This window comes from Archocentrus centrarchus, chromosome 4, assembly GCF_007364275.1.
Source record: "Archocentrus centrarchus isolate MPI-CPG fArcCen1 chromosome 4, fArcCen1, whole genome shotgun sequence".
Classification (NCBI taxonomy): domain Eukaryota; kingdom Metazoa; phylum Chordata; class Actinopteri; order Cichliformes; family Cichlidae; genus Archocentrus; species Archocentrus centrarchus.
In genome coordinates, this window is record NC_044349.1 from 19,925,449 (window position 1) to 19,951,974 (window position 26,526).

The 26,526-nt window shown below is 46.0% G+C and overlaps 2 protein-coding genes across 7 annotated transcripts in view; one reads left to right on the forward strand and one right to left on the reverse strand.

Moving 5' to 3' along the window:
• myo9b (myosin IXB) overlaps positions 1-3,186 on the reverse strand; it is a 60,072-nt gene extending 56,886 nt beyond the window's left edge. For 3 of the 6 annotated variants that reach the window (XM_030726966.1, XM_030726965.1, XM_030726963.1), the window contains exon 1: positions 2,711-3,183. The gene's annotated coding sequence lies outside the window, so the exon portion shown is untranslated. Of the gene's footprint in view, positions 1-2,710 lie in introns of all 6 variants that reach the window. The other 3 variants (XM_030726967.1, XM_030726968.1, XM_030726962.1) reach the window with 2 other exon arrangements.
• A 17,654-nt stretch (positions 3,187-20,840) lies between these two features.
• Positions 20,841-23,396, forward strand: s1pr4 (sphingosine-1-phosphate receptor 4). Its single transcript, XM_030727685.1, is given in 4 exon segments — positions 20,841-20,890; positions 21,600-22,378; positions 22,380-22,439; positions 22,441-23,396. Coding segments are annotated over 3 exon segments (1,248 nt in total). The 5' UTR covers positions 20,841-20,890; positions 21,600-21,752; the 3' UTR covers positions 23,003-23,396.
• Positions 23,397-26,526: the final 3,130 nt, after the last annotated feature.

The following is a 26,526-nucleotide window of genomic DNA, read 5'->3' on the forward strand; positions in this document are numbered from 1 at the left end:
GGGCTGTGGGTGCTGCACACACCCACAATAGCATCACACTTCTCTTGTGTCAGTCATATATAGCTGGAGAATGCGGTCAACACTTTTAGCTGGCTTATTTATGTTACAAACAGTGTTTCAACAGAATTAATTGGGCTTGAATAATTGGGCATGGAATAAAATATTTTTGGAATAAGATATTTCTCACCTGGAGCACTCGCCGTTGGTTGATTTGTTTTGCACAATAAACAGCCATGCACATTATTACCGTTTTACTATAAAACAGTTTGAGTTACGGGCCATCCAAGTACATAAAGGCCATTTTGTCAGCATTTTTGAGCCCACGCAACAATCAATATCATATCAATTTAATGTCTGTGATGTAGAGGAACACAAACAAGTACTGGTCCCCTGGATGTTGGATCTGTTCTCTGAGAATTCACTGGAGAAAAGTGCGTTCCTGGTGAACTTCATGATTCCTTCTAGGTTAAAATAATATTCAAATATAAAGATTTAACACCCTGAGGTTCTAACACAAACTATACATTTGATAGAAATTTATCTCAATAATCAGGATACATAATAAATATGATAATTAAATATATTAAGAAATTGCTACAGTTATGTTTGTAAACTGAACCCAGTTAATTAAAATATTAACATTATTGTATTAAAATTACAAAAGCACCATTGGGACCACTTTCAAATTTGTCATAGAAACTGGACAGCAACAATGTTAATATTTCTATAGTAAATCTTTTACTAAAGACAATGTGAAAAATGTGACATCCATGCTCATGAAACACATGCAATGAAACCACTGTGAAAGACTCCAGTCAAGTTATTCCCCCACCCACCTCAATAATGCAGGGTCACAAGGTAACAACGTGAAGTTGTAAATCTCTAAACCAGCTGACAGGTGACTGCTATAATTTTCCACTTTCTGGTCTGTCCCCTTATTTCAACCCTTTCCTCCACATGTGACTGCCAGTTTGTCAGAGGGAAGTGTGAATACAAAATTGCAGAAAAGGACTTTCTACTTAAGCCACAATTCAGTAAATGAGAAATGGAAACAGGGAGAGAGTCGTACATGTAATTTAAATATTGCTCTGTGATTCCTTTTTTCCCCACCACTGAAACTGTAACAGTCCTCACAGAGCCAGGGATTGCAAATTAAACCTGAAGAATTGTTTTATATGCAGTTGTGCATACATTTTTGGCATACCTACATCTAAGCAATACTGGGAATCCTCTATTTAAATGTCAACCCGGTAGTGCTAATATGAATTTCCTTTAAACTGATGAGCTGACAGTAGCTTGCCAAGGCAGATGCAAATGAGAGGTGGGAAAAGTATGTAGGGGCTATCACTAGTGATATTACTAAGCCTTGCAGTAAGTTAAGAGTTATGAAGCTTATGAATCACTAAAGCATAAAAGAGGTACTTAACTCAAGAGATGACCCAGTGTCATGTCTACTCTTGCAACTTAAGGAAGGGAAATGGGGCAGTAACACTGAGGTACACCAGAACTGGACTGAAAATCAGAGGCAACAGGTCTCATCGAGTGATGAATCCAAATTTGACATGTTGGGTTCAAACTGTTGTCAGTATGTACAGAGGAGGTCAGGAGAGGGGTACAGCAGTGTCTGCAGCCATGTGTAAAGCACGGTGGAGGCTCTCTCATGGTTTGGAGCTGCATTTCAGCCAGTGGTGGTGGAGATCTTATCAAAATTGACAGAATTACAAACGCAGAAAAGTACCATCAGATTTTGATCCACCATGCAATACCATCCAGAAGCATCTAACTGGAAATGGCTTCATTTTTCAACATGACAATGATCCCAAACACACTGCCAATGCAGTAAAAGCATACCTGGATAGAAAAAAAGCACACAATGGAACACTATCAGTCAAAGACTGGCCTCCCCAGACCTCAGACCTGAAAATTATTGAAAGATCACCTTGACAGAACAGAATAAAAAAAAGTCAACATCCAAAGAAGAGCTTTGAATGTCCTTCAAGAAGCCTGGAAAACTATTCCTGAAAGAAATTAAAAGAAAGCTTCTCTAAGAGAGATCAGGCTGTGTTGAAGAATAAAGGTGATCACAACAAATATTGACTTTTAAGGGCGTTAGAATTGTCCAGACTGTATTTTTGCTTTATTTCCATTTATGCTTGGACATGTTTCAGTAAACTGCTGCACCTACGATGTCCTTATGCGCCACATAAACAATAGTTTATGTATAATTCTGGCCGGATTTATGTCAACAAAACCAAAAGTGGTGGGACATTTCTAGAGTGAGAAGACAACAGCTCACTGACAGAAAGGTTAGTCACCCATGCACCAGGCCTGCGTACACTCAACAAGTCTGCCCACATTTCTCAGTGAAGTCACACAACGGATGCAGCTACACCACTGTGTGTCACTGACATGATGCTATCACCTATTATCGCAGCCAGTCGGGACAACTGTCAAAGTTGCCTTATAGTTCGTCTTAGACTGGGGGTTTGAACCGGGAACGGTTAAAGGGTTAACGTTCTGAGCCGCTTCACATGAACTTCCTATTAACAGTTCCGTCAATGTAGTGCCCGGTAACCGTAAAAATAAAATCACATAGCCACAACAAGTAAAGTAAAAACACTTAGGCTAATATATGGCTTTGTTACTGAAAGTTTTTCGTTAAAAAAAAAGAAGAAAAGAAGAAGCTAGTACAAAGCTTTCTTTCACGTACCTTTGCCGTCTGTTTTTCTCATTGTCCTGGTATAATCCTCAAATGCCACCGCGATTCAACCAACTGCTGAAAAAAAAAATGATAATCACGTCGCAATTCTGCCTTTGCCCCCTCTGCTTTCTCCTCTGGTGAAAATAAGGCTGGTTTATCCCTAGCAGGCTACAAACGGTAAAGTGGCAAACAGACAAAGCTCACAGCTGAATCACTCTGAATGTTTCGATCCGAGGCGAAAAGAACCTGAAATGAACCGAGAGAGGAACAAAAAGCGCAGACTACTTAAACAGCGAAGAGTCGTTTCTGGGGATAAAAAAATTCCTCTTTCCTAACAGACGGTGTGATTTCAGACCGGCTAACCAGCTAGCCTGCCGCTACTTCCTTTCTCTGTGCCTAAATAACAGCAGCGACAGCCTGTGAAAAAAAAAAGTTGAGGAAAACGGCGCACACACCAGATTCTATACAATAAAGGCACCCTGTTGCTCGGAGACGTTTGTTAGAGAGCAGCGCCCCCGGCTGGATTCAAGCGGTGGTGCTACAGAGCGGCACACAAAGAATCAGAATCAGAATCAAACTTTATTGGCCAAGGTATATAGCATACCTTGGCCAATAAAGGAGATCACAGGAGATCACAGTGCACAAAGGCTCTCGGTTTCGCCCCCCCACACACACACACCTCAGTAGGAGGCGGCAGAAATCTGTCAGCTCATATGAGCTAAATAAGCAGCAGAGTTATTAAAGTAAAGATCAAATAACAGCTGCGCTTTGTTTTAACGTTCAAGATTTTTTATTTTGCCACCATCAGGTGGCAAAGACTGAGCATATTACTCCAGTTTTAGCTTCACTTCATTGGCTTCCTGTCAATTTTAAGATTTTATTGATTGTTTTTAAGATTTTAAACAGGCTGGCCCCTCTGTATTTGTGTGATCTTATTTATGTTCATACTCCCATCAGACCATTGAGGTCTGCCAATCAGGTGATCCTAAAAATTCCTAGATCTAGACTTAAAAATAGAGGTGACCGAGCTCTTTCAGTTATTGCACCGAGCCTCTGGAATGCCTTACCATTTCATATTAGAACTGCTCGGACTGTTTCTACATTTAAGTCTTCGCTCAAGACCCATTTCTTCTCTCTGGCTTTTAATTCGAGCTAATCTTACATCATACAGTCAAGCATGGTGGTGGTAGTGTGATGGTCTGGGACTTGTTTGCTGCTTCAGGAATGGATGACTTGCCATAATAGATGGAACCATGAATTCTACTCTCTAACAGAAACTCCTGAAGGAGAATGTCCAGCCATCAGTTTGTGTCCTGAAGCTCAAGCACACTCACATTATGCAGCATGACAATGATCCGAAACACACCAGTAAGTCCACCTCTGAACGGCAAAACCAGAAGAAAATGTAGGGTTGGAGTGGCCTAGCTAAAGTCTGGACTTAAATCAGATTGAGATGCTTTGGGATGACCTTAAACAGGCCATTTGTGTTTGAAAACCCTCCAATGTGGCTGAATTTAAATGATTCTGTAGAGAAGAGTGGACCAAAATTCCTCCACAGCAACATGAAAGACTCATTGCCAGCTACTGCAAATGCTTGATTGCAGTTTCTACTGCCAAGGGTGTTATTAGGTTTAGGGGGCAGTTACTTTTTAACATAGAGCCAGGTGGGTTTGGATAGCTTTTTGTCCCTTAATAAATGAGATCAACCTTTAAAAACTACATTTTTTAATTATTCAGGTTATCTTTGTCTAATATTAAAATTAGTTTGATAACCTAAAACATGTAAATGTGACAAATATGCAAAAAAAAAAAAAAATCACGAAGTAGGTAAATGCTTTTCCACGGCACTGTAAATAAAGGAGGGAAACTGGAAATTCATTTGTCATCTTTTGGTAATCTGGGTAATGGGGTTGCACTGGTTAGAGTGACACACTCAATCTCATCAGAAAAGATTGGAAAACTTACCTTTGGTTTGCCCATGGTGTGAGCACACAAATGGATGAAGTCCCTTCTTCTTTAATATGTCATCTCACTGTTTCAGTGTTTATTTGTGTTTTTCATGTGTAATATCTTTGCTTATATTGGTAAACAGGTTGTACTCAACAGGATTTATTAAGGGGTTATATCTGACATATGGGAATGACCTGTTTCCCAAGTATCCCTTTGACTCTCAGTTACTGTACCAATTCAGTCCTTTTTGGCCACTTAAAATAACTCTGTAGAACTGTGATGTTATATTTGTTGCAGTTCGTGCTGCCCTTTTGAGTTCTCTTGAAAAACACATTTTTAATCTTTTTACCTGGATAAATAAAAGACATATAAAAGCCACACTGCCAAAAACCGATTGCAGCTAGCCATCCATTCTTGTATTTAGAAGTTTAGACGTCTTGCTTGTTGTCTTGATGCTCTTTATGGTTTCCATATTAAGCTTCATTTTATTCCTCTTTACGTTGAGTCTTCAGTTCTTGTTAGTTTCAGCTACTGATTACTTTGAAGGTTGGATTCAGTTAGTTGCCTTTGCTTTTCCATTCTGTTCCTCCATCATGTCTCTATTAGTCTTTTGTCTTTCAGTGTTCCCCTGCTCCTGTCCTTCCTGTGCCAAGTTCATCTCTTTCCTCTGTTTAGTTGTGTCTTACTTCCTGTTTTATTTTGGTAGCTCTTGTTTTCTGTCTTGCGTTGAGTTTAATATCCCCCTGTCTCATTATGTTAACTGTTTTCAGCTGTGTTCCCCACCTGTTTCTTCTTCCCTCATTACCTCTGTCTCAGTGTTCCTTTGTCCTGTCTTTCATGTAGTTCTGGGTTCTCAGTGTTTCCTGAATTTGCGTTCCTAGTGATTTCTGGTATTTGGATTCCCTGTCTTTGTTCCTTAGATGTTTTTGTATTTTTTTTGTTGTTTATTCTCTGGACTCACTGCATTAAAAAGTCACTTTGAGTTTGATTCCTGTCTCGTGTGTCTTGCCTTTGGGTCTGCTAAAAGTAATCAACAGTCCGCACAGCAGATTATGGCAACAAGGACGGGACACTAGCTAAGAGGAAACATAAATGTCTTTTAATGGAAGACATATTTTTGAAAAGGGCAGATTTTAAACCCCAACCCACATCAGACAAAGCAGCAGACCAAATCCAACAGCAGCAGTTTCTACAGAAAATGCATAGTCTAGTTTTTTATTTGTACTAGATTAACCTTTTGTGTACACCCTGTTCTGCTTCCTTCTTCCTGGCAGGAGGGACAATAAAACACATTTTACAGTAACTCTAATTACTGTAGCTTACTTGCTGGATACTTCATACTTATTTATACTATTAGTGCAGGGATTTTCCTGATTGCCCCGAAATAGTTTTTGGACTTCTCCCAGAGGAAAATCACCAGGTTTATAACAAAAATGCCCACAAAAAAGCAAAATACATATTTCTTTAATTAAATGACCACAAATAAAAGGAAAATGCACTTCCCTGTTTTGAGCAATCATGTCACTGTCCCAAAGGCCCATTTTGAACCTGGAAAAAACTTGTTGCGATGCGCCTTTTTTGGTATTCACCTTTAGATTCTGATGTGTTCATAATTGCTTTTACAATTTTACAACTGCTTCTGATAAAAATCTCAGATGCAAACCACTATCTTTGGTTTTATGGGGAATATATTTAGCATAGCTCTATTGTTTTTTTGTTTTTGTTGTTTCTTTGATTTACTTGATTTTTTTCAAAGCATGGTGGTTTGTGGGGGAATAAAAGGGGCCTTCCCACAGTGTGACAGAAAGTGTGCTTAGTTCAATATGAAACCACTGTTCCAAAATATACAGATGTGAAACTGAGTTAAAATTCACCTAAGTTAGGTCTGCCATCCATGGCTAAACTAACTACAGTTTCCTGAAGGCAGTCCTATGGAAGCTTGTTTCTGCCACTGAAAAGTCAAAATTTTGGGTTATCAACATTTCAAATTAGTAACTCAAAATTTCAAGTTATTTTCTCAATTTGGAGTTATTTTCTCAGAGTTTGAGTTAGTAAGTCAAAAAACTTGAGATAGTAACCTGAAATTTTGACTCACAGATGGCAAATAATTTTTTTTTTTTTTTTTTTTTTAAAAACAAAGCTTTTTCTCAGTGGTGGAGACAGTCTTCAATACAGTCCCGTGATTTCATTGATTTTTTTTTTTTAATTTTTAGCTGAAAATAACTGTAAGACTGTTTTACAGCCACCAGATGTTGCTCTCTCAACACAACTTGGTAGTCATTTTCACCTTAGAGATTTAGACCTACCTTGTGCAACATCTGTTGCTACAGAAGTTGGTGTCACCTTCATAAAGCCTCTATATTGTGACCAATAATCTCTCTGCCATGAGTCATTACACTCACTTTTTTCTCCTTCAGGCTCTGGGGGTCTAGTGCCACCATCAAGCTGTTTTTCAAGCAAACTGTTTCTAATTGCAATCACTTTCTTTAGAGCCCATTCTATTGGTTTCAGTTATTCTTTTACCAAACAGTTTTATATTTTTAGAAGGTGACATCACATTAGGTCTAGAGTTGTGTTAGTGAACATCTGGCAATCACCAACAAAAGAAAGCAGGTAATTCCCCTAAATGCTTAAAAATGCTCTACTAATGAATTTTTTTACAGTTTAACAATGAGTCAAGAAACTGTATGTAATACACTGCTCAAAAAATAAATAAATAAAAATAAAGGAACACTTGAAAACACATCGGACCTCAATGGGAAAAAAAATATGCTGGACATCTATACTGGTCTGGGCTGGGTAATGTGTTAGGAATGAAAAGTAGCCACATCGTTTGATGGAAGTGAAAAATGATCAAACTACAGAGGGCTGAATTTAAAGACACCCTGAAAATCAAAGTGAAGAAATGATCAGTAGACTAGTCCATTTTGTTGAAATTTTACTGCAGCAACTCAAAATGGTACTCAGTAGTTTGTGTCACGATGAGGGGCTGTGTGCGGAGGGAAAGGACCCAAGTGCAGGACTGACGCAGATGTAAACTAAAAATGACTTTATTTCAAAAATACAAAAAAACTGAAGGGACCGAAGCTAAGGAAGTGGAGCTGAGGGCGCTGAAGGGACCGAAGCTAAGGGAGTGGAGCTGAGGGCGCTAAAGGACTGGGACTGATGCTGAGGGAGCTGAGGGCGCTAAAGGGACTGGGACTGATGCTGAGGGAGCTGAGGGCGCTAAAGGGACTGGGACTGATGCTGAGGGAGCTGAGGGCGCTAAAGGGACTGGGACTGATGCTGAGGGAGCTGAGGGCGCTAAAGGGACTGGGACCTGATGCTGAGGGAGCTGAGGGCGCTAAAGGGACTGGGACTGATGCTGAGGGAGCTGAGGGCGCTAAAGGGACTGGACTGATGCTGAGGGAGCTGAGGGCGCTAAAGGAACTGGGACTGATGCTGAGGGAGCTGAGGGCGCTAAAGGAACTGGGACTGATGCTGAGGGAGCTGAGGGCGCTAAAGGAACTGGGACTGAGGCTGAGGGAGCTGAGGGCGCTAAAAGGAACTGGGACTGAGGCTGAGGGAGCTGAGGGCGCTAAAGGAACTGGGACTGAGGCTGAGGGAGCTGAGGGCGCTAAAGGAACTGGGACTGAGGGCTGAGGGAGCTGAGGGCGCTACGCTAAAAGGAACTGGGACTGAGGCTGAGGGAGCTGGGACCAAAGGGACTGGGACTGAGGCTGAGGGAGCTGGGACCAAAGGACTGGGACTGAGGCTGAGGAGCTGGACCAAAGGGACTGGGACTGAGGCTGATGGAGCTGGGACCAAGGGGCTGGGACTGAGGCTGAGGGAGCTGGGACCAAAGGGGCTGGGACTGAGTGCGAGGCAGAGCCACAGGGGCTGACTGAGAGCTGGGGAGAGCGGAGGCTGGAGCTACAGCTGACTGGGATAGAGCGGAGCCTGGAGCTACAGCTGACTGGGATAGAGGGAGAGCCACAGAGGCTGACTGAGTCCCTGCTGCTGCAGCTACGCTGAAAACTGATACAAAGGCTTGGACCTAGCTGCCCCCACCCGAGGAACAGGAACGGGTGCAGAGGTCAGCCCGTCCGTGGCTGCCCCCACCCGAGGAACAGGAATCGGGTGCATGAGGTCAGCCCGTCCGTGGCTGCCCCCCACCGCGGAACAGGTAGCGGGTGACAGAGGGTCAGCCCGTCCGTGGCTCCCCCACCCGCTGGAACAGGTACGGGTTGCAGAGGTCAGCCCGTCCGTGGCTGCCCCCACCCGCGGAACAGGTACGGGTGCAGAGGTCAGCCCGTCCGTGGCTGCCCCCACCCGCGGAACAGGTACGGGTGCAGAGGTCACCCGTCCGTGGCTGCCCCACCCCGGAACAGGTACGGGTGCAGAGGTCAGCCCTCCGTGGCTGCCCCACCCGCGGAACGGTACGGGTGCAGAGGTCAGCCCCGTCCGTGGCTGCCCCCACCCCGGAACAGGTACGGGGTGCAGAGGTCAGCCCGTCCGTGGCTGCCCCACCCGCGGAACAGGTACGGGTGCAGAGGTCAGCCCGTCCGTGGCTGCCCCCACCCGCGGAACAGGTACGGGTGCAGGGGAAGCTGGAGCTAAGGAGCAGGGCGAGCGGAGGGGGCTGGAGCTAAGGGAGGCAGGGCGAGCGGAGGGGGCTGGAGCTAAGGGAGCAGGGCGAGCGGAGGGGGCTGGAGCTAAGGGAGCAGGGCGTGCGGAGGGGGCTGGAGCTAAAACTAAAGCTAAGGGAGCAGGAGCTAAGGGAGCTGAACAGAAGAGGGTGAGAAACCAGGGAGGATTATTTCCAACAACGAAGTCCTTTATTAATGCCGGTAGGAATCCAAAAACCTTGGGTGGGCGGACACCAGTCTGTGAACAATATGCTTCACTGCTCCCGAGTCCCTTCATCGGGCAGCTCGAACCATTGTGCACAGAGTGCCGATACAGAGTCAGTGAATTCCTGTTGAAATTCCTCTGGTGTGTAAATAATCCCGGATGAGGTGCGATTATCAGAGAGATCCGTATGTGTGGCACTCACAAATTGTCCGGTGGTTTCACTAACAGGGGCGGTAGATGATGGTGGTTTTTGCTGCGGAGAGCCACGCTTCCTCCTGCCTGTATGAACAGGAAGCGCAGCAGCGGCAGGCTTTTCCTCCCACTGATGTGCCAGGAACGCAGCGGGTGAAGAGCAGGCTGGTGCCGATGACGAAGGCGGCATATTCCACTGAGGTGGGGAGGAGAAATAACCGTCCTCTCTAATCTCCGTCATGCGGGCAGAGTATAGGCAGCTGTTGCAGCAGGCAGCTGCCGAAACAAAGCATGAGCTCGCGACGGAGGTGGGGAGCGGCGACGGCGAGGCTTCCTCCTCCAGCCGGGCCCTCCCAGGGCGAGGCGCGTGCCGACGAACCGTGACTCGTCTTCACAAGCGAGCCACGGCTCACACACGTCGGGCTCGAAAAAACTGTAGTCCGCTGGGTCCATAGTGGTTGCGTCGTTCTGTCACGATGAGGGGCTGTGTGCGGAGGGAAAGGACCCAAGTGCAGGACTGACGCAGATGTAAACTAAAAAACGACTTTATTTCAAAATACAAAAAATACAAAACTCTAAATCTCCACCAGGCAGGAACAAACTAGAAGCCTGGGAGAAACCAAAAACCAAAACACACAGCTAGGAGGGGAACACTAGGGGGAAAAAATGACGATGACGCAACAATGAACAAAGGAAGACTCAGGGCTTAAATACACACAAGGGATTAGGGCAAGTGGAAACAACTGGGGAAGACAGGTGAACCAAATGAAACTAATGACAAAGGGGAAGCAAAACTAAAACACAAAGCACAAGGAACACAAGACTGTCAAAATAAAACAGGAACTGACCTAACCAAAAACATGCTGACTTAACAGACTGACAAAGGGAGTGAGAACATGACCAAACTAAACCAGACCCTGGGACAAAGGAGAGACACTAAGAAACACAGAACTAAACCAAAGGGAACCTAAATACAAGAGGGTCATGACTTACACACACACACACGGGAGTATAGGGAAAAACAGAACATGAGAAACCAAAACAGAAAACAAAGAAACTAAGATTCATATACTAAACTATAACCAAACTAGAAATAGAACAGAACTTCACAATTAGAAACCAAAACACTGGCCACCGGCCCAGGACCATGACAGTACCCCCCCCCTCAAGGCCCAAAACCCAAAAACAAAAAGCCAGACCAGGGCGGGCGGCGGGGGACCAGGATGGAGGGCTCGAGACAAAAACAAAAACAAAATCCCAAGGAGCAACAATGTCCAAAAAACAACCAGGAACGAAACAGAAGGCGGCAGCACACGGCTGGAAAAAAGTCCAAACAAAAGAAAACACAAGTCTGGAGGCCGACCGCGCTCCCAGCGGCGGCGACGAGACGAAGGCGAGCAGGCTCAAGGTACTCAAAAGGCTCCAGACACTTGAAAGACTCAGAAACACTAGAAGAGCCAGGGAACTTAAAGGAGCCAGGAAACTCGAAGAGCCATGCTGCCGAACAGGAGGCCGGCCGCGCTCCCAGCGGCGGCGGTGAGACAGGACAGGAGGCCGGCCGCGCTCCCAGCGGCGGCGGCGAGACAGGACAGGAGGCCCGGCCGCGCTCCCAGCGGCGGCGGCGAGACAGGACAGGAGGCTCGGACAGAGCGTGACTTTCCAGCACGGGTTCTGGCTGAGCAGCACGCACAGGCTCTGGCGCAGGACCCTCTGGCTCAGGGCGCTCGGGCTGAGCGGAACCCTCCGGACGCTCGGACTGAGCGGGACGCACGGGCTCTGGCGCAGGACCCTCAGGACTCTCCGGACGCTCGGGCTGAGCGGGACCCTCCAGCGCAGGCTCTGGCTGAACGGGACCCTCCGGACACTCGGGCTGTGGCGCAGGCTGGGGCTTGCTTCGCAGGGTGCGCAGTCGTCTCCTCCGACGGCTGGGGCTGCTTTGGGGATTGTTCGGGTGGAGTCTGATGGTGGTGGTGAAGACAGATGAAGTGCAGGTGCAGGCTGAGGCGGAACAGAGGAGGGAGCTAAGGGAGTGACCAAAGGGACCGAAGGGGAAGGAGCTGAGGTGATAGGAGGGAGTGAGGGGACTAAAGGAACCAAAACTGAAGGGACCGAAGCTAAGGGAAGTGGAGCTGAGGGCGCTGAAGGGACCGAAGCTAGGGAAGTGGAGCTGAGGGCGCTAAAGGGACGGGACTATGCTGAGGGAGCTTGAGGGCGCTAAGGGACGGACTATGCTAGGGAGCTGAGGGCGCTAAAAGGGACTGGGACTGATGCTGAGGGAGCTGAGGGCGCTAAAGGGACTGGGACTGATGCTGAGGGAGCTGAGGGCGCTAAAGGGACTGGGACTGATGCTGAGGGAGCTGAGGGCGCTAAAGGGACTGGGGACTGATGCTGAGGGAGCTGAGGGCGCTAAAGGGACTGGGACTGATGCTGAGGGAGCTGAGGGCGCTAAAGGGACTGGGACTGATGCTGAGGGAGCTGAGGGCGCTAAAGGGACTGGGACTGATGCTGAGGGAGCTGAGGGCGCTAAAGGAACTGGACTGATGCTGAGGGAGCTGAGGGCGCTAAAGGAACTGGGACTGATGCTGAGGGAGCTGAGGGCGCTAAAGGAACTGGGACTGATGCTGAGGGAGCTGAGGGCGCTAAAGGAACTGGGACTGAGGCTGAGGGAGCTGAGGGCGCTAAAGGAACTGGGACTGAGGCTGAGGGAGCTGAGGGCGCTAAAGGAACTGGGACTGAGGCTGAGGGAGCTGAGGGCGCTAAAGGAACTGGGACTGAGGCTGAGGGAGCTGGGACCAAAGGGACTGGGACTGAGGCTGAGGGAGCTGGGACCAAAGGGACTGGGACTGAGGCTGAGGGAGCTGGGACCAAAGGGACTGGGACTGAGGCTGAGGGAGCTGGGACCAAAGGGGCTGGGACTGAGGCTGAGGGAGCTGGGACCAAAGGGGCTGGGACTGAGTGCGAGGCAGAGCCACAGGGGCTGACTGAGAGCTGGGGAGAGCGGAGGCTGGAGCTACAGCTGACTGGGATAGAGCGGAGGCTGGAGCTACAGCTGACTGGGATAGAGGGAGAGCCACAGAGGCTGACTGAGTCCCTGCTGCTGCAGCTAACGCTGAAAACTGATACAAAGGCTTGGACCTAGCTGCCCCCACCCGAGGAACAGGAACGGGTGCAGAGGTCAGCCCGTCCGTGGCTGCCCCCACCCGAGGAACAGGACCGGGTGCAGAGGTCAGCCCGTCCGTGGCTGCCCCCACCCGCGGAACAGGTACGGGTGCAGAGGTCAGCCCGTCCGTGGCTGCCCCCACCCGCGGAACAGGTACGGGTGCAGAGGTCAGCCCTCCGTGGCTGCCCCCACCCTCGGAACAGGTACGGGTGCAGAGGTCAGCCCGTCCGTGGCTGCCCCCACCCGCGGAACAGGTACGGGTGCAGAGGTCAGCCCCGTCCGTGGCTGCCCCACCCGCGGAACAGGTAGCGGGTGCAGAGGTCAGCCGTCCGTGGCTGCCCCCCCCGCGGAACAGGTACGGGTGGCAGAGGTCAGCCCGTCCGTGGCTGCCCCACCCGCGGAACAGGTACGGGTGCAGAGGTCAGCCCGTCCGTGGCTGCCCCCACCTCGGAACAGGTACGGGTGCAGAAGGTCAGCCCGTCCGTGGCTTGCCCCCACCCGCGAACAGGTACGGGTGCAGGGGAAGCTGGAGCTAAGGGAGCAGGGCGAGCGGAGGGGGCTGGAGCTAAGGGAGCAGGGCGAGCGGAGGGGGCTGGAGCTAAGGGAGGCAGGGGCGAGCGGAGGGGGCTGGAGCTAAAACTAAAGCTAAGGGAGCAGGAGCTAAGGGAGCTGAAACAGAAGAGGGTGAGAAACCAGGGAGGATTATTTCCACAACGAAGTCCTTTATTAATGCCGGTAGGAAATCCAAAAACCTTGGGTGGGCGGACACCAGTCTGTGAACAATATGCTTCACTGCTTCCCGAGTCCCTTCATCGGGCAGCTCGAACCATTGTGCACAGAGTGCCGATACAGAGTCAGTGAATTCCTGTTGAAATTCCTCTGGTGTGTAAATATCCCGGATGAGGTGCGATATCAGAGAGATCCGTATGTGTGGCACTCACAAATTGGTCCGGTGGTTTCACTAACAGGGGCGGTAGATGATGGTGGTTTTTGCTGCGGAGAGCCACGCGTTCCTCCTGCCTGTATGAACAGGAAGCGCAGCAGCGGCAGGCTTTTCCTCCCACTGATGTGCCAGGAACGCAGCGGGTGAAGAGCAGGCTGGTGCCGATGACGAAGGCGGCATATTCCACTGAGGTGGGAGGAGAGAATAACCGTCCTCTCTAATCTCCGTCATGGCGGGCAGAGTATAGGCAGCTGTTGCAGCAGGCAGCTGCCGAAACAAAGCATGAGCTCGCGACGGAGGTGGGGAGCGGCGACGGCGAGGCTTCCTCCTCCAGCCGGGCCTCCAGGGCTAGGCGCGTGCCGACGAACCGTGACTCGTCTTCACAAGCGAGCCACGGCTCACACACGTCGGGCTCGAAAAAACTGTAGTCCGCTGGGTCCATAGTGTAGTGCGTCGTTCTGTCACGATGAGGGCTGTGTGCGGAGGGAAAGGACCCAAGTGCAGGACTGACGCAGATGTAAACTAAAAAGACTTTATTTCAAAAATACAAAAATACAAAACTCTAAATCTCCACCAGGGCAGGAAACAAACTAGAAGCCTGGGAGAAACCAAAAACCAAAACACACAGCTAGGAGGGGAACACTAGGGGGAAAAAATGACGATGACGCAACAATGAACAAAGGAAGACTCAGGGCTTAAATACACACAAGGGGATTAGGGCAAGTGGAAACAACTGGGGAAGACAGGTGAACCAAATGAAACTAATGACAAAGGGGAAGCAAAACTAAACACAAAGCACAAGGAACACAAGACTGTCAAAATAAAACAGGAACTGACCTAACCAAAAACATGCTGACTTAACAGACTGACAAAGGGAGTGAGAACATGACCAACTAAACCAGACCTGGGACAAAGGAGAGACACTAAGAAACACAGAACTAAACCAAAGGGAACCTAAATACAAGAGGGTCATGACTTACACACACACGGGAGTATAGGGAAAAACAGAACATGAGAAACCAAAACAGAAAACAAAGAAACTAAGATTCATATACTAAACTATAACCAAAACTAGAAATAGAACAGAACTTCACAATTAGAAACCAAAACACTGGGCCACCGGCCCAGGACCATGACAGTTTGTATAGCCCCTCATGCTTGTATGCATGCCTGATAATGTTGGGGCAAGCTCCTAATAAAATGGCAGATGGTCCTGGGTGATCTCCTCCCAGATCTGTACCAGGACATCACTGAGTTCCTGGATATTCAACCTAGATGAATGGAAACATAATGTTCCAGAGGTGTTCTATTGGATTAGGTCAGGCGAGCGTGAAGACCCCTCAATGGTATTAATTCTTCATCCTCCAGGAACTGACTGCATACTCTCGCTACATGAGGCGCATTGTCACGCACCAGGAGGAACCCAAGACCTGCTGCACCACTGTAGGGTCTGACAATGGGTCCAAGGATTTCATCCCGATACCTAATGGCAGTCACGATGATGTTGCCTGGCCTGTAGAGGTCTGTGTGTCCCTCCATGGATATGCCTCCCCAGACCATGACTGAACCACCACCAAACCAGTCATCCTGAATTATGTTACAGGCAGCATAACATTCTCCACAGCTTGTCCAGATCCTTTCACGTCTGTCACATGTGCTCAGAGTGAACCTGCTCTCATCTGTGAAAAGCACAATGCACCAATGGTGGACCTGCTAATTATGGTTTTATATGGCAAATGCCAATCAGGCTCCACGGTGCCAGCCAGTAGGCACAGGGCCCACAAGAGAACATTGGGCCTTCAGCCATCCTCATGAAGTCGGTTTCTGATTGTTTGGGCAGAGATATTCACATCAGTGGTCTACTGGAGGTCGTTTTGTAGCTCTGGCAGTGCTCATCCTGTTCCTCCTTGCACAAAGGAGTAGATACCAGTCCTGCTGATGGGTTAAGGACCTTCTACAGTCCTGTCCAGCTCTCCTGGAGTAATTGCCTGTCTTCTGGAATCTCCTCCGTGCTTTTAAGACTGTGCTGGGGACACAGCAAACCTTCTGGCAATGGCACATATTGATGTGCCATCCTGGAGGAGTTACTAGCTGTATAGCCTCTGTAGGGTCCAGGTATCATCCTTTAACTGTTTTAAACTATAACTAGTTTTAAACTAAAACTACCGGTAGTTTAAAACAGTCAGACAAAATGAGGAGGGAAAAAACATCAGTGACCTCCAACTGCAAAACCATTCCTGTTTTGGGGGTTGTCTCATTGATGCCCCTCTAATGCACCCATACAACAACAGCTGAAACTGATGAACAACCCCCTCTGCTATTTAACTGACCAGATCAATATCCCAGAAATTTTACTGAGTTGATGCTATACTCTGATTAAAAAGTCCTGCTTTAATTTATTTTTAGCAGTCTATTTCTCTTCCAGGGAGCCAAACTTTCTTAAAATGTTTCTATAGTGCTTGTGAGTAACAGTTCGCCAGACTCTGTAAGGTCTTTTAAAGTTTTTCTGTGGACACTGGATGCTTTTTTTACACTCTGTTATTAGCAGCCTGTCACAAAAACACATAAATTGTTCCCATTTCTTTAGCTGAATCTATGAAAAATGCCAACGATAACATGGTTTGACAGGCATGAAATTGTATTTTTGCACCAACAAGGTGATTCCCAAAGAGCTATTTGTTGAAAAATTTTCCATATCTTGAGATGGTGTGCAGCGTGTCCTTAAAAAAATTGAGGAAACTGGACAAGTGGAGGATAAAAGAAGAAGTGTCAACAGATGAACAGTATGTGAAAGTCATCTTAAGAAATAGGAAAAATTCCAGCCAAGACCTGAGACCTGAGAAATGAATCTGATTCTTCAGTTGATCCAGCTACTGTTCACTGAAACCTCATCAGAAATGTCTCAGTGGAAGGATGGCTGTCAAGAAATCATTCTAAAGGAAGGGATAGAGAGGGAAAAGGCTGAGGTAAGCCATATGACACAAGACTGAAAATCAGTGGCAACAGGTCCAATGGAGTGATGAATCCAAATTTGACATTTTTGGTTGTCAGTATGTACAGGCAAGGCCAGGAGAGCGGTACAACAGTGTGTGTCTCCATCATCTGTAAAACACAGTGGTGTCATGGTCCTGGGCCGTCTGCCCAGCGTTTTGTTTTTTTTAGTATTTTTTCCCTGACTGTTTAATTCCCAGTGTGTTTTGATGATCTTGTTCCCTTTGTCTCTGTCTCCCCTGCTCCATGGTCTTGTCTGTTTTGTCCTGATGTCTTGTCCCTGACCTCCTGTGTTTTCATGTTGTTATTCCTAGTGTTGTGACTAGTCTGCGTCTCTGCCCCGTGTCTGTGTGCCAGTTCCCCGTATGTAGTCTGCGTGCACCTTGGTTAGTCACTTCCTGTATTATTTTGACGGTCTTGTGTTCCCTGTGCTTTGTGTCTAGTTTTGCTATCCCCTGTTATTAGTTTCATTTGCTTCACCTGTTGCTCCCTGCTGTTTCCTCTTGCCCTGATTACCTGCTGTGTATTTAAGCCCTCAGTGTTCATCTGTTTCTTGTCGCGTCGTCTTCAGTGGTCCCTCGCTGTGTGTCTCCCTGCTCCTCCTCAGGTTTTGGTTTAGCTCCTTCCCAGTATAGGTTTGTTTTGTATTCTGTTATTTTCCAATAAATCCTGTTTTGTGAGTCTGCATCCTGGGGTCCAATTCTGCCTGCCACACACACGCCATGACAAGTGGCGCCTCTGTCATGGTTTGGAGCAAATACATCGTCAATACAGTAAAAGCATGCCTGGATAGAAAAACGCACAATAGACTGTCTTCAGTCTTCGGACTGTATTGAAGAATAAATGTGGTCATACCAAATATTGACTTGCTTAATATACTGTATTTTCATATGTGTTTGTACGTATTTCAATAAATCATAGCACTTATTTCTAATTTTCCTAGCAAAACATAAATATAAAGTAAATGAGTCAGTTCCACTCCTCCTCGTCCATTTTTTTTAAAACTTGAGCTCAGAATGGGGCTTCAGAAACCAAAGGGTTAGCAGCACCCACCTTTCAGACTGTCTATCAGCTTCATTCGGGGCATCACTGTGGTTATTTTCTCCTGGTGTCGAACTCGCCAAATTTCATTAACTTACTCTGGTCTCTGTCGCCCAGGTACTGCAAATCTCTTCCTGTGTGGATGACTCTTTAAACCTGCATTCTTTTTAATGGTCAGCAGGGTTGCAAAGAGAAAAAGATTTCTGGTTGTATAGGCATCTATGAGACACCCCACCCCCGATATTGTAAACTTTGATTACAAGTCATTAGCCAGTGAGCGTGCAGTGTCATCATTGATCTCATAGTCAGATGTGCTAATTTCTCATCAGGTCCAGTTTAGAAATACCAAGATGTTGACGGCAAAAGCGTTCAGCTTGAGGTTTCGTAACAGGTGTTCTCAGACTAGAGGGTGACATCAGCCACTGGTTAGAGAAACATCTTTCGTACGATCTGTGTTGTGGACAAGCTTGTCTGCTCTCACGCGATGACTGTATAAAAGAGTTTTCTACTGGCTTTAAATGACTAAAGAACTTTGAATTATATGAAACTGAAACACTGCATTGCACAGCTTAAACCTGCACACCAAATTCTTCCTTGGGAGCACTTCTTCACCTTATTTATCGTTGCTGATGTGTTACTTTACTCTTAAGAGTGTTTCTTATCTGATTACACCATCAGTGAAGAAAATGCAGGTGTTTTCAGTCGCTCACGTCACTCATCAAAGGCTTATTTGATGTCAGCGACATTGGCTGTGGCGAAAACAGTCAATAATCTGATGTGAAAATCTGAGAAAAAAATGGCGTAACAGCAATTTTCTCGTGTGTTTTATCTTCCTCAACAAGAAAAAACAACAAGAAAAAAGAAAAAAAAAAGTGGATCACACCCACATTGCCACATTGGCGTCAACTTCAAACTTTAAAAAAACAATGGCCGTTGATGCGCACTATAAAAAAGGGCCGTAAGGACTTCTCACATGTGTATTTCCTAATGCTGCACAGTGTTTTTTAAGGCATGAGTATTCACGCATCAAATGTATTCTCACAAAAAAGAAGAGGAAGTCTGAATCCGTAAACAAAGAGCCGGCGGTGAACATTGTTTCATGCGTATGGTATTGTAGCAATGTGGGAACTTACTTTCCTCAATGTTACGTACTTTCCTCCGTGTTCATGCATTTTCACTGATATTCAAACCCCACGTAACCCAAGTGGACCTTAACTTTAGTTTGCATGCTGTTATGGGTTTTTCCTCTCAGCCTGCAGACCTGCAACTTAGTATGCATGTGTTCCGTGTCACCCCACTGCCACACTGGGATAGGCACAAGCCCCTTGCAATCCTGAGCAGTATACACACATTTAAAAGATGCTTAGCAGTAATTTGTTGGATGTCACTGGGCAAACAATAAGATCACTAGTGTGACGGCATAGTTTTGTTTAAGTTTAAACCTTTGGAGCTAGCCCCGCTTATTGGTGGAGAAGAAAAAAGCCACACTCATGCACTTGTGGTCAAATATGCACATTGTGGTTACAGCACATTTTCAAGTTATATTTTCAGAGTAAGGGCGTTTTCAACAGTCATGGGTGTTGTTGACACTTCAGGATGTTGTAGCTTGTTGTGTATTTTCCGGGTGTTTTTCTTTTTCCTCAGTTTATTCACTATAACAGTCTCGCCACCACCTTTAGATCTATAGAGTAATTCATATCCTCTATCAACCGTGATGTACGTCTGCTTTTCCTTTCTTGCATCTCAAGAATAAAAAGGAGAAGTTGTGTTAGTTTCCTGGGGAGGTGTATATAGATCTCATACTTCGTAATGCTACACACAATGTAGGTCAAGTGATTCTGTGCCTTCTTTTTGCATTTGCATGGGCAACCATGTCTTGCTGTTGGTTAAGGACAGCGTGCAAACCAGAATGAATAATTCATACGGCCATAAAAGACTGCAAGAATGAAAAGGGATATTGCTTATAAAAATAACTGGGACTGGTATGATTGTAATTGTTTTCGTGTTGTGGTTACATCTGACATTTTTTTCAAGCATTTGATAAATGATAATTATAGTGCAGGAATACAATTACGCTACTTAACTGAAAGCTTTAAATATATAATAACAGTTCTTTGAAAACGTTACTCTATGTTCAGCCATGAGCTCTGGTTTTGCTCATATTTGAAATCTGGTTTCCTTAATTTGGGGTCTGGCTTTGCTTTCTGGTTCTTGTTGGATGCCTCTTATATCAGTATTGTTTATGACAGTACATTTTTCTGCCTGCCACATGGCATGGGTTGGGGCCCCACTGGCGCATGGCGGGGGGTTTGCTGAAGCCAAAGGTGTCATGTGTAGTAGCAAAGTGTGAACATGTGAATGTGGTCGGTTACCAAGCCAACAGCCACAGCTGTGAGAGAAGATACACAGTATGAAACCTTTCTATCGCAGGGAGTGGCACCTTCCATCTGATTGGGAGTTCCTGTTTTTCTCTTGTATTTTCATAGAAATATTGAAAAAAAAGAGAGAGAATCTGGTCTAAATGTGTAAATAATGGCTAGGGCAAAATGCCAAGTCTTCTAAGTGCAAGTGAGAGTCTTACCACATATCCTTAAAAATATTGGCTCATGTTTTGCAACAACATTTACAACTGGTTTACATCTGGTGTGGCCACGAGTTTTGAAAGAGTCTATTCCCGTATTAGCTATCATAGACAGCTTGAGCAATATCATTTGATATGCAGTAATATTAAAATCTTTGTGATGTCCTGGGATAAACAAGAGGACCTTAATAGAGAAGGAAAAAATTAATTGCAGGAGATTGAGATTGTCAGCTTAGTTTTGTGTCTTTAAAGAGTGATGTGCAACCTCTCTGTTATGCATGTGTGAATGTGTGTGTGTTGTGTGTGTGTGTGTGTGTGTGTGTGTGTGTGTGTGTGTGTGTGTGTGTGTGTGTGTGTGTGTGTGTGTGTCTGTGTGTGTGTGTGTGTTTTGGGTGTGTACCCTTTTTGGCTTACTTCCCCTGGTGAAATGTACAAAATCTTTAGTCAGCTACAGCAGCTGAACTACCATACACTCAGCATCACCAGCAGCAGCCAGAGGTAAGCACGCCACTGCACATTCACCTCACTGCAGCTCTGTAATTACGTGAAATTCAAATCAAATCAAATTTATATTTAATAGGAAAAAAAAAGAATACAGATCCATAACATTTACACAGAATTTCCAATTGCATTCCAATTAATTAATCAAATCTTTTGTTAGAAGCATAAAACTTAGTGCAAAATACTGTGAAATATATTTTTTCACTCAGATTTGATTTCATACAATTTTAGCATGAAGCAACAAGCTGCATTTTATTAAAATATATTTTTGACTCATTTCACTTAATAGGTTTTCATCAGTGACAAGAAAAGAAAAAAAAGTTACTTAGGTTTTTGCTGTTTGGCAATTACTTACTTATAGTGCAGTAATTTAGTTAACTTTGCAGCATGGGAATTTTAAGCAATCATTGCTTTGCATTCTTGGTAACAAAAAAAAAAAAGAAAGAAAAAAAAAACAAACATGTTTTTCCTTCATGTGGTGATTTAAATGCCCTCGCTGCTCACTCATCCTGTGTTAACCGCAGCTAGGTGGAGATTGTGGCCCATGAGTTAGGCATTTAAATGATGCCTTTTAAACTGACGGAAACTTTGCAATGAAGTGGCACAGAGTGCAGTACTGAGAGTGAGAGAAATTTCATTTCTGGCTTTGATTTTTCAGACAGAAATCACCATTGTTTCTTCGTTTTGTTTTGTTTTTTATTCTCAGGTGTTTGTTGCTCACAGGCAGCGAGCTCCAGTGGTTAGAGTGTGCCGATAGCCTGTTCACTCACAGGAGTTTCACACTAATTGCCGTGCAGCTCGTACCAGCTCGGTCCAGCCTGTTCTCACCTCCAGCCTTCATCAGACCAGCTCATTTTACATGTACATCATGAATGACCTGTCCTCCCTCACGTCTCCTTCCTCCTGCCCCCACTTGTACAACTTACCCACTTACCCAAGCAACACCACCATTTCAAATGCCATCAACGCAGCAAGTGGTGTCAACCATGTGATCCTGCGGCATTACAACCACACTGGCCGTCTGCAGAACAGGACCATCTCAACCACCCAGAACCAGATCAGTGTCTCAGTGGCTGTTTTCCTCTTCTTCAGCATTTTCATCATCCTGGAGAATCTCCTGGTGCTGGTGGCCGTCATCTCCCGCATCCGTCACAGCCGTCGTTGGGTATATGTTTGCATTGCCAACATCACACTCAGTGATCTCCTCACCGGTGCTGCTTACCTGGTGAACATCTGCATGTCTGGCAGCCAGACATTTCGCCTAACCCCTGCTCTGTGGCTTTTCAGAGAGGGCATGCTGTTTGTATCCCTGGCAGCTTCCATATTCAGCTTGCTGCTTATTGCTGTGGAGCGTTACACCACCATGATGAAGCCTCTTCCCCAGAAGTCAACTACGAAGTCCTACTATCGAATCTATGGCTTGGTAGCACTTTGCTGGGGTTTGGCATTGGTGATTGGCTTTCTCCCCTTGTTGGGTTGGAACTGTGTGTAGCCTGGATGAATGTTCCACCCTGCTTCCTCTCTACTCCAAGACTTACATCTTTTTTTCTCATTATCTTCTTCCTCATCCTTCTGTCTATTGGCGTGCTCTATGGTGCCATCTACTGCCACGTGCACAAGAGTACTCAGCTAGGTCCGCAGCGCAGTCGCAAGCGTTCCTTAGCTCTGCTGAAAACTGTTATCACCATTGTTGGCGTCTTCCTGGTCTGCTGGGGACCACTGTTCCTGCTGTTACTGGTGGATTTCTTCTGTGTCTCCCGCCAGTGTGCACTGCTGTTAAATGATAAGTTTTGTATCGCCCTGGCTGTCCTCAACTCTGGCCTGAACCCTATCATCTACGCCCTGGGCAGCAGCGAGATGAGAAAAGCTATTGCTGAGCTGCTGTGCTGCTGCTGCCTGAAGCTTGGCCTCTGTCACCCAGATACATTCACATCAAAGGAGACCAACAGCACCTCAGAGAGCAGGAGGGACAGTCTGAGGAACAGTTTTAATAAAGTCAGGAACCTGAGTGTGGCCTCCCCACCATCAACCCCAAGCAAGACTCGCAGGGCACCCAGAAAATACAGGCTGAGCACCACCACCAGCTGCCTGTCAGTTTCAAGTGGTTAAACCACAATGCTCCCCTCCCAGGCAAACCAACCTGTGTGCACTGATACACATCTAACCGTTTCCTCCTAGTTTTGGTTTGAATGTTCACTGCTTTGTCAAATGCACATGCACTGCTCATTACATGCTGAAATAATATCACTTTATCCTCATGAATATGAATTTATTCTTCTAGATTGCAATAATGTCACAAGCTGCCGGCAGGGAATTTTTGAATAACAATGCATTCGTTTTGATAACTGTATTTTATACATTATTTGAACTGATCTGTTATTACACTGTACATATAAACTTTGATCTAGGCACATAAGACATATATATTTTGTGAATTCTAGAGTATTATCTATATGAATAAAAATATGTGTACATTTGTATTGTATTTTGTACTAAGCCTGACTAAAAGAAATATAAATAAAGTTTATTTTACTTTATACATGAGTGCCTGCTGTTTTCAGTGAGTATAGTACCTCTGCTTACCTCTGGAGGGAGGCACATCATCAGAGCCTTGACTCGCTCCTGCAGATGATCAGATGATTTAAACCTTCACAGACTGAAAGTGTACATTACAAACCTTAATATAAATTCTTCATTGTTTTCTAGGTTTACCAAATATACCAAATATACACATTCCAGCACATTTCAATGATTGTTTTAGTCTGCTTAAAGAAGATCTTTGTTCATTCAGTTTCATACATAGTTTGTAAACATATTACTGTACATGTAACATTTCTTTCTGTAGTTTTGAAGGCTTTTCGTAAAGGATTTTCAAGAGGCCTTTTTCAGCCTGCTCACCATTTCCTGCTTCAATGACAGGATGACTGATAGAAGTTCAGTGCAGAGGAGGTGAGGGCTGGGACTGCAGCCCCAAGGGCATACGCAGCCAGGGCTAATTGATAAATTCATTATGACTGTCTGGCAGGACAGAAAGATAAGGTTCAGCAGATAGCATGTACCCTTAAGTTATACAGGCTACTGTACTACACTGTATTTCTGCCACTGCTGCACATTGGAGCAACTCGTTTTGGCTCGAGCTCAGATTGGGGAAATTATTTTCACAAATCAGGACTAGTCGTCTACCATTCTGCAAAGACAGAGCATGCAAGAAGTGCTTTATTTGTTTCACAAAAGAAACCCTGCAATAACTCAAAGCCACAAGGAGTTTCTCACTAGTTGTAAAACTCAAAGCGGTGTGCTGTTCAAAAGCTTTGGAAGTTCCCACAGTTAATTCTCTCAAGTATTTGAAGTATATCCTAAAAGAAAGGCCCGTTTACATCATAAGCCCTCCTGAAGTTAATGACCAGGACCAGCATCCTCAGTTATTATTTTATTAAGCTTTTAACACTTAAATGCTCTGCTAAACGTTTGTAGGGTGGTGTGTTTGATCGGTTGAGAATGACTTACCACGCAAACGATCCACCAACAGTCTTCACGTTATGAGTCAAACAAACAGAGAGAAAACAGCTTTATGAGCAAAAACGAAACATTGCATTTATCCTGTCAGCCTGCAACGTGAAACTAAAACCATTTAAAAAGCCCATTTAAAAAAACAACAAGATTCAAATATTATAGCTTTTGTGGACCAGTCAGAAAGTGAAATGGTTTAAAGCAGTGAAATGACTGATTATTACAAATGACTGCAGGTAGATTGGTGTTGTACTGAATAAGAGATTGTGTGGTAAATGAGTCATAGTCACAAACCCGTGTCGGCGGGGTAATAAAGAGATTAGGCAAGATGGCAAACAGCTAATCCCTTTCCTAGAATTTCCTAGCTAGATTTTGCGACATTAAATGCTTCAAAATGTCCCCGTCGACCTGAGAGGGATATAAAGCCTTATACCCTCAGAGTTAGCCTGAGTTCAATTAGGCTCCCCAGGAAGTGTGTTTTCTCATAGTTTTTTAAAAGCTCATACATGATACTGAGATTTTCTGTCTATTGTCTAATAACGACCTGAAGTATTTACATCAATCCTGAGCAGTATACACACATCAGCACAGAGTCATTTTCAAAGAATGAAGCATGTCCCATGAGGCTTTAGAGGATAAATGGCAGAAAATCCTCATATAATATTTCATACTGGTTGAAACTTCAGTCTTATTACTGCTTTATAACAAGGAATAATGATATTATGTTGGTCAGTAATTACTGTCATCTTCTTGCTTTGTTGCAAAATATCAAAAACAATTCATGCACAAAAAAAGGGGTGGGGGGCAGGATTTCCTGACTTTTGCTTATCAATAATCAATTCAGAGATGTTCCCCTCTTCTGGCAGTCTGTCACGCAGGCATTCCCGTTCATGACGTCTGTAAGCTGCACGGGCTCGTCAGCATTGACTGGAAATGAAGCGTCGAGGTGAGGAAGGAAGGATCCTGCTTTCGTTCTTTTACCTGAAGTGGCCGCCCACGCAGAGCCTGAGTGACTGTGCCTGTGGCAAAATAGTAGGAAGCTACACAGTCTAATGTACAGAAACCACATGCACGCACGCACACCACACACACACACACACCCACACTCATGCAGTATTTATCATTCTTTTGGCATCTGATGTAAATTACTTGAAATTGAGCATGTAGTCAGACACATACAAGCATTAGTTTGCACGTGCACAAACTTAAGGATAAACATGAACAGATACTCTAAACTCGTTCTCGCTTCTGCTTTTTTTTTGGGGGGGGGGGGGGGGGGACCAAACAACGTTATAGCTAGTTGTGTGGTGTGTGTGGTGTGTGTCTGTTTGTGTGATCCCCCCCCCCCCCCCCCCCCCCCCCCCCCCCCCCCCCCCCCCCCCCCCCCCCCCCCCCCCCCCCCCCCCCCCCCCCCCCCCCCCCCCCCCCCCCCCCCCACCCCCCCCCCCCCCCCCCCCCCCCCCCCCCCCCCCCCCCCCCCCCCCCCCCCCCCCCCCCCCCCCCCCCCCCCCCCCCCCCCCCCCCCCCCCCCCCCCCCCCCCCCCCCCCCGTTCATGAATCCTGCATCTCTGCTGTTAGGTGTAGGGGATAAAACCTCCCTCATCCTTGGTCCTGGCATGGCTCCAGGTCTGGGTGCCTGATGAAAAAGCAACAGCAAATTCCAGGCTTTATTAGCTCAGCCTGAGAGACATTTGTTATATCATATCTAACATGTTCAGGGCTGATCACCAATCCACGCTGCTGCCTCTCTCATTCCACTTACAACAAAAGGCCTTTTCACTGTTCTAAATGAGTACGAGGGTTAATGACGGTGCGTGCAGACGTGGCTATGCCCTCAATAATACCTGCTGGCTTTGCCTCCAGGTGGTTCAGCAGACAGCTAATGATTGTACTGTCTGAGGAGAGGGGAAGGCAGCGGGTGAGGCGCGAAAAAAGCTACATGGGGGAGCTTGTGATTGGTTGCTATCAGCACTGCGACAACTCTGTGGCACATGTGGTGCAGAAGGATTCAGTGTAACAACAGCCAAGAAGAGGGAGGAAAAAAAAAAGAGAAATCACTAGGGATGGGTTTGTAAAAGCAAAAAAAAAAAAAGCTATGCATCAATACAGTTTAACACAATATA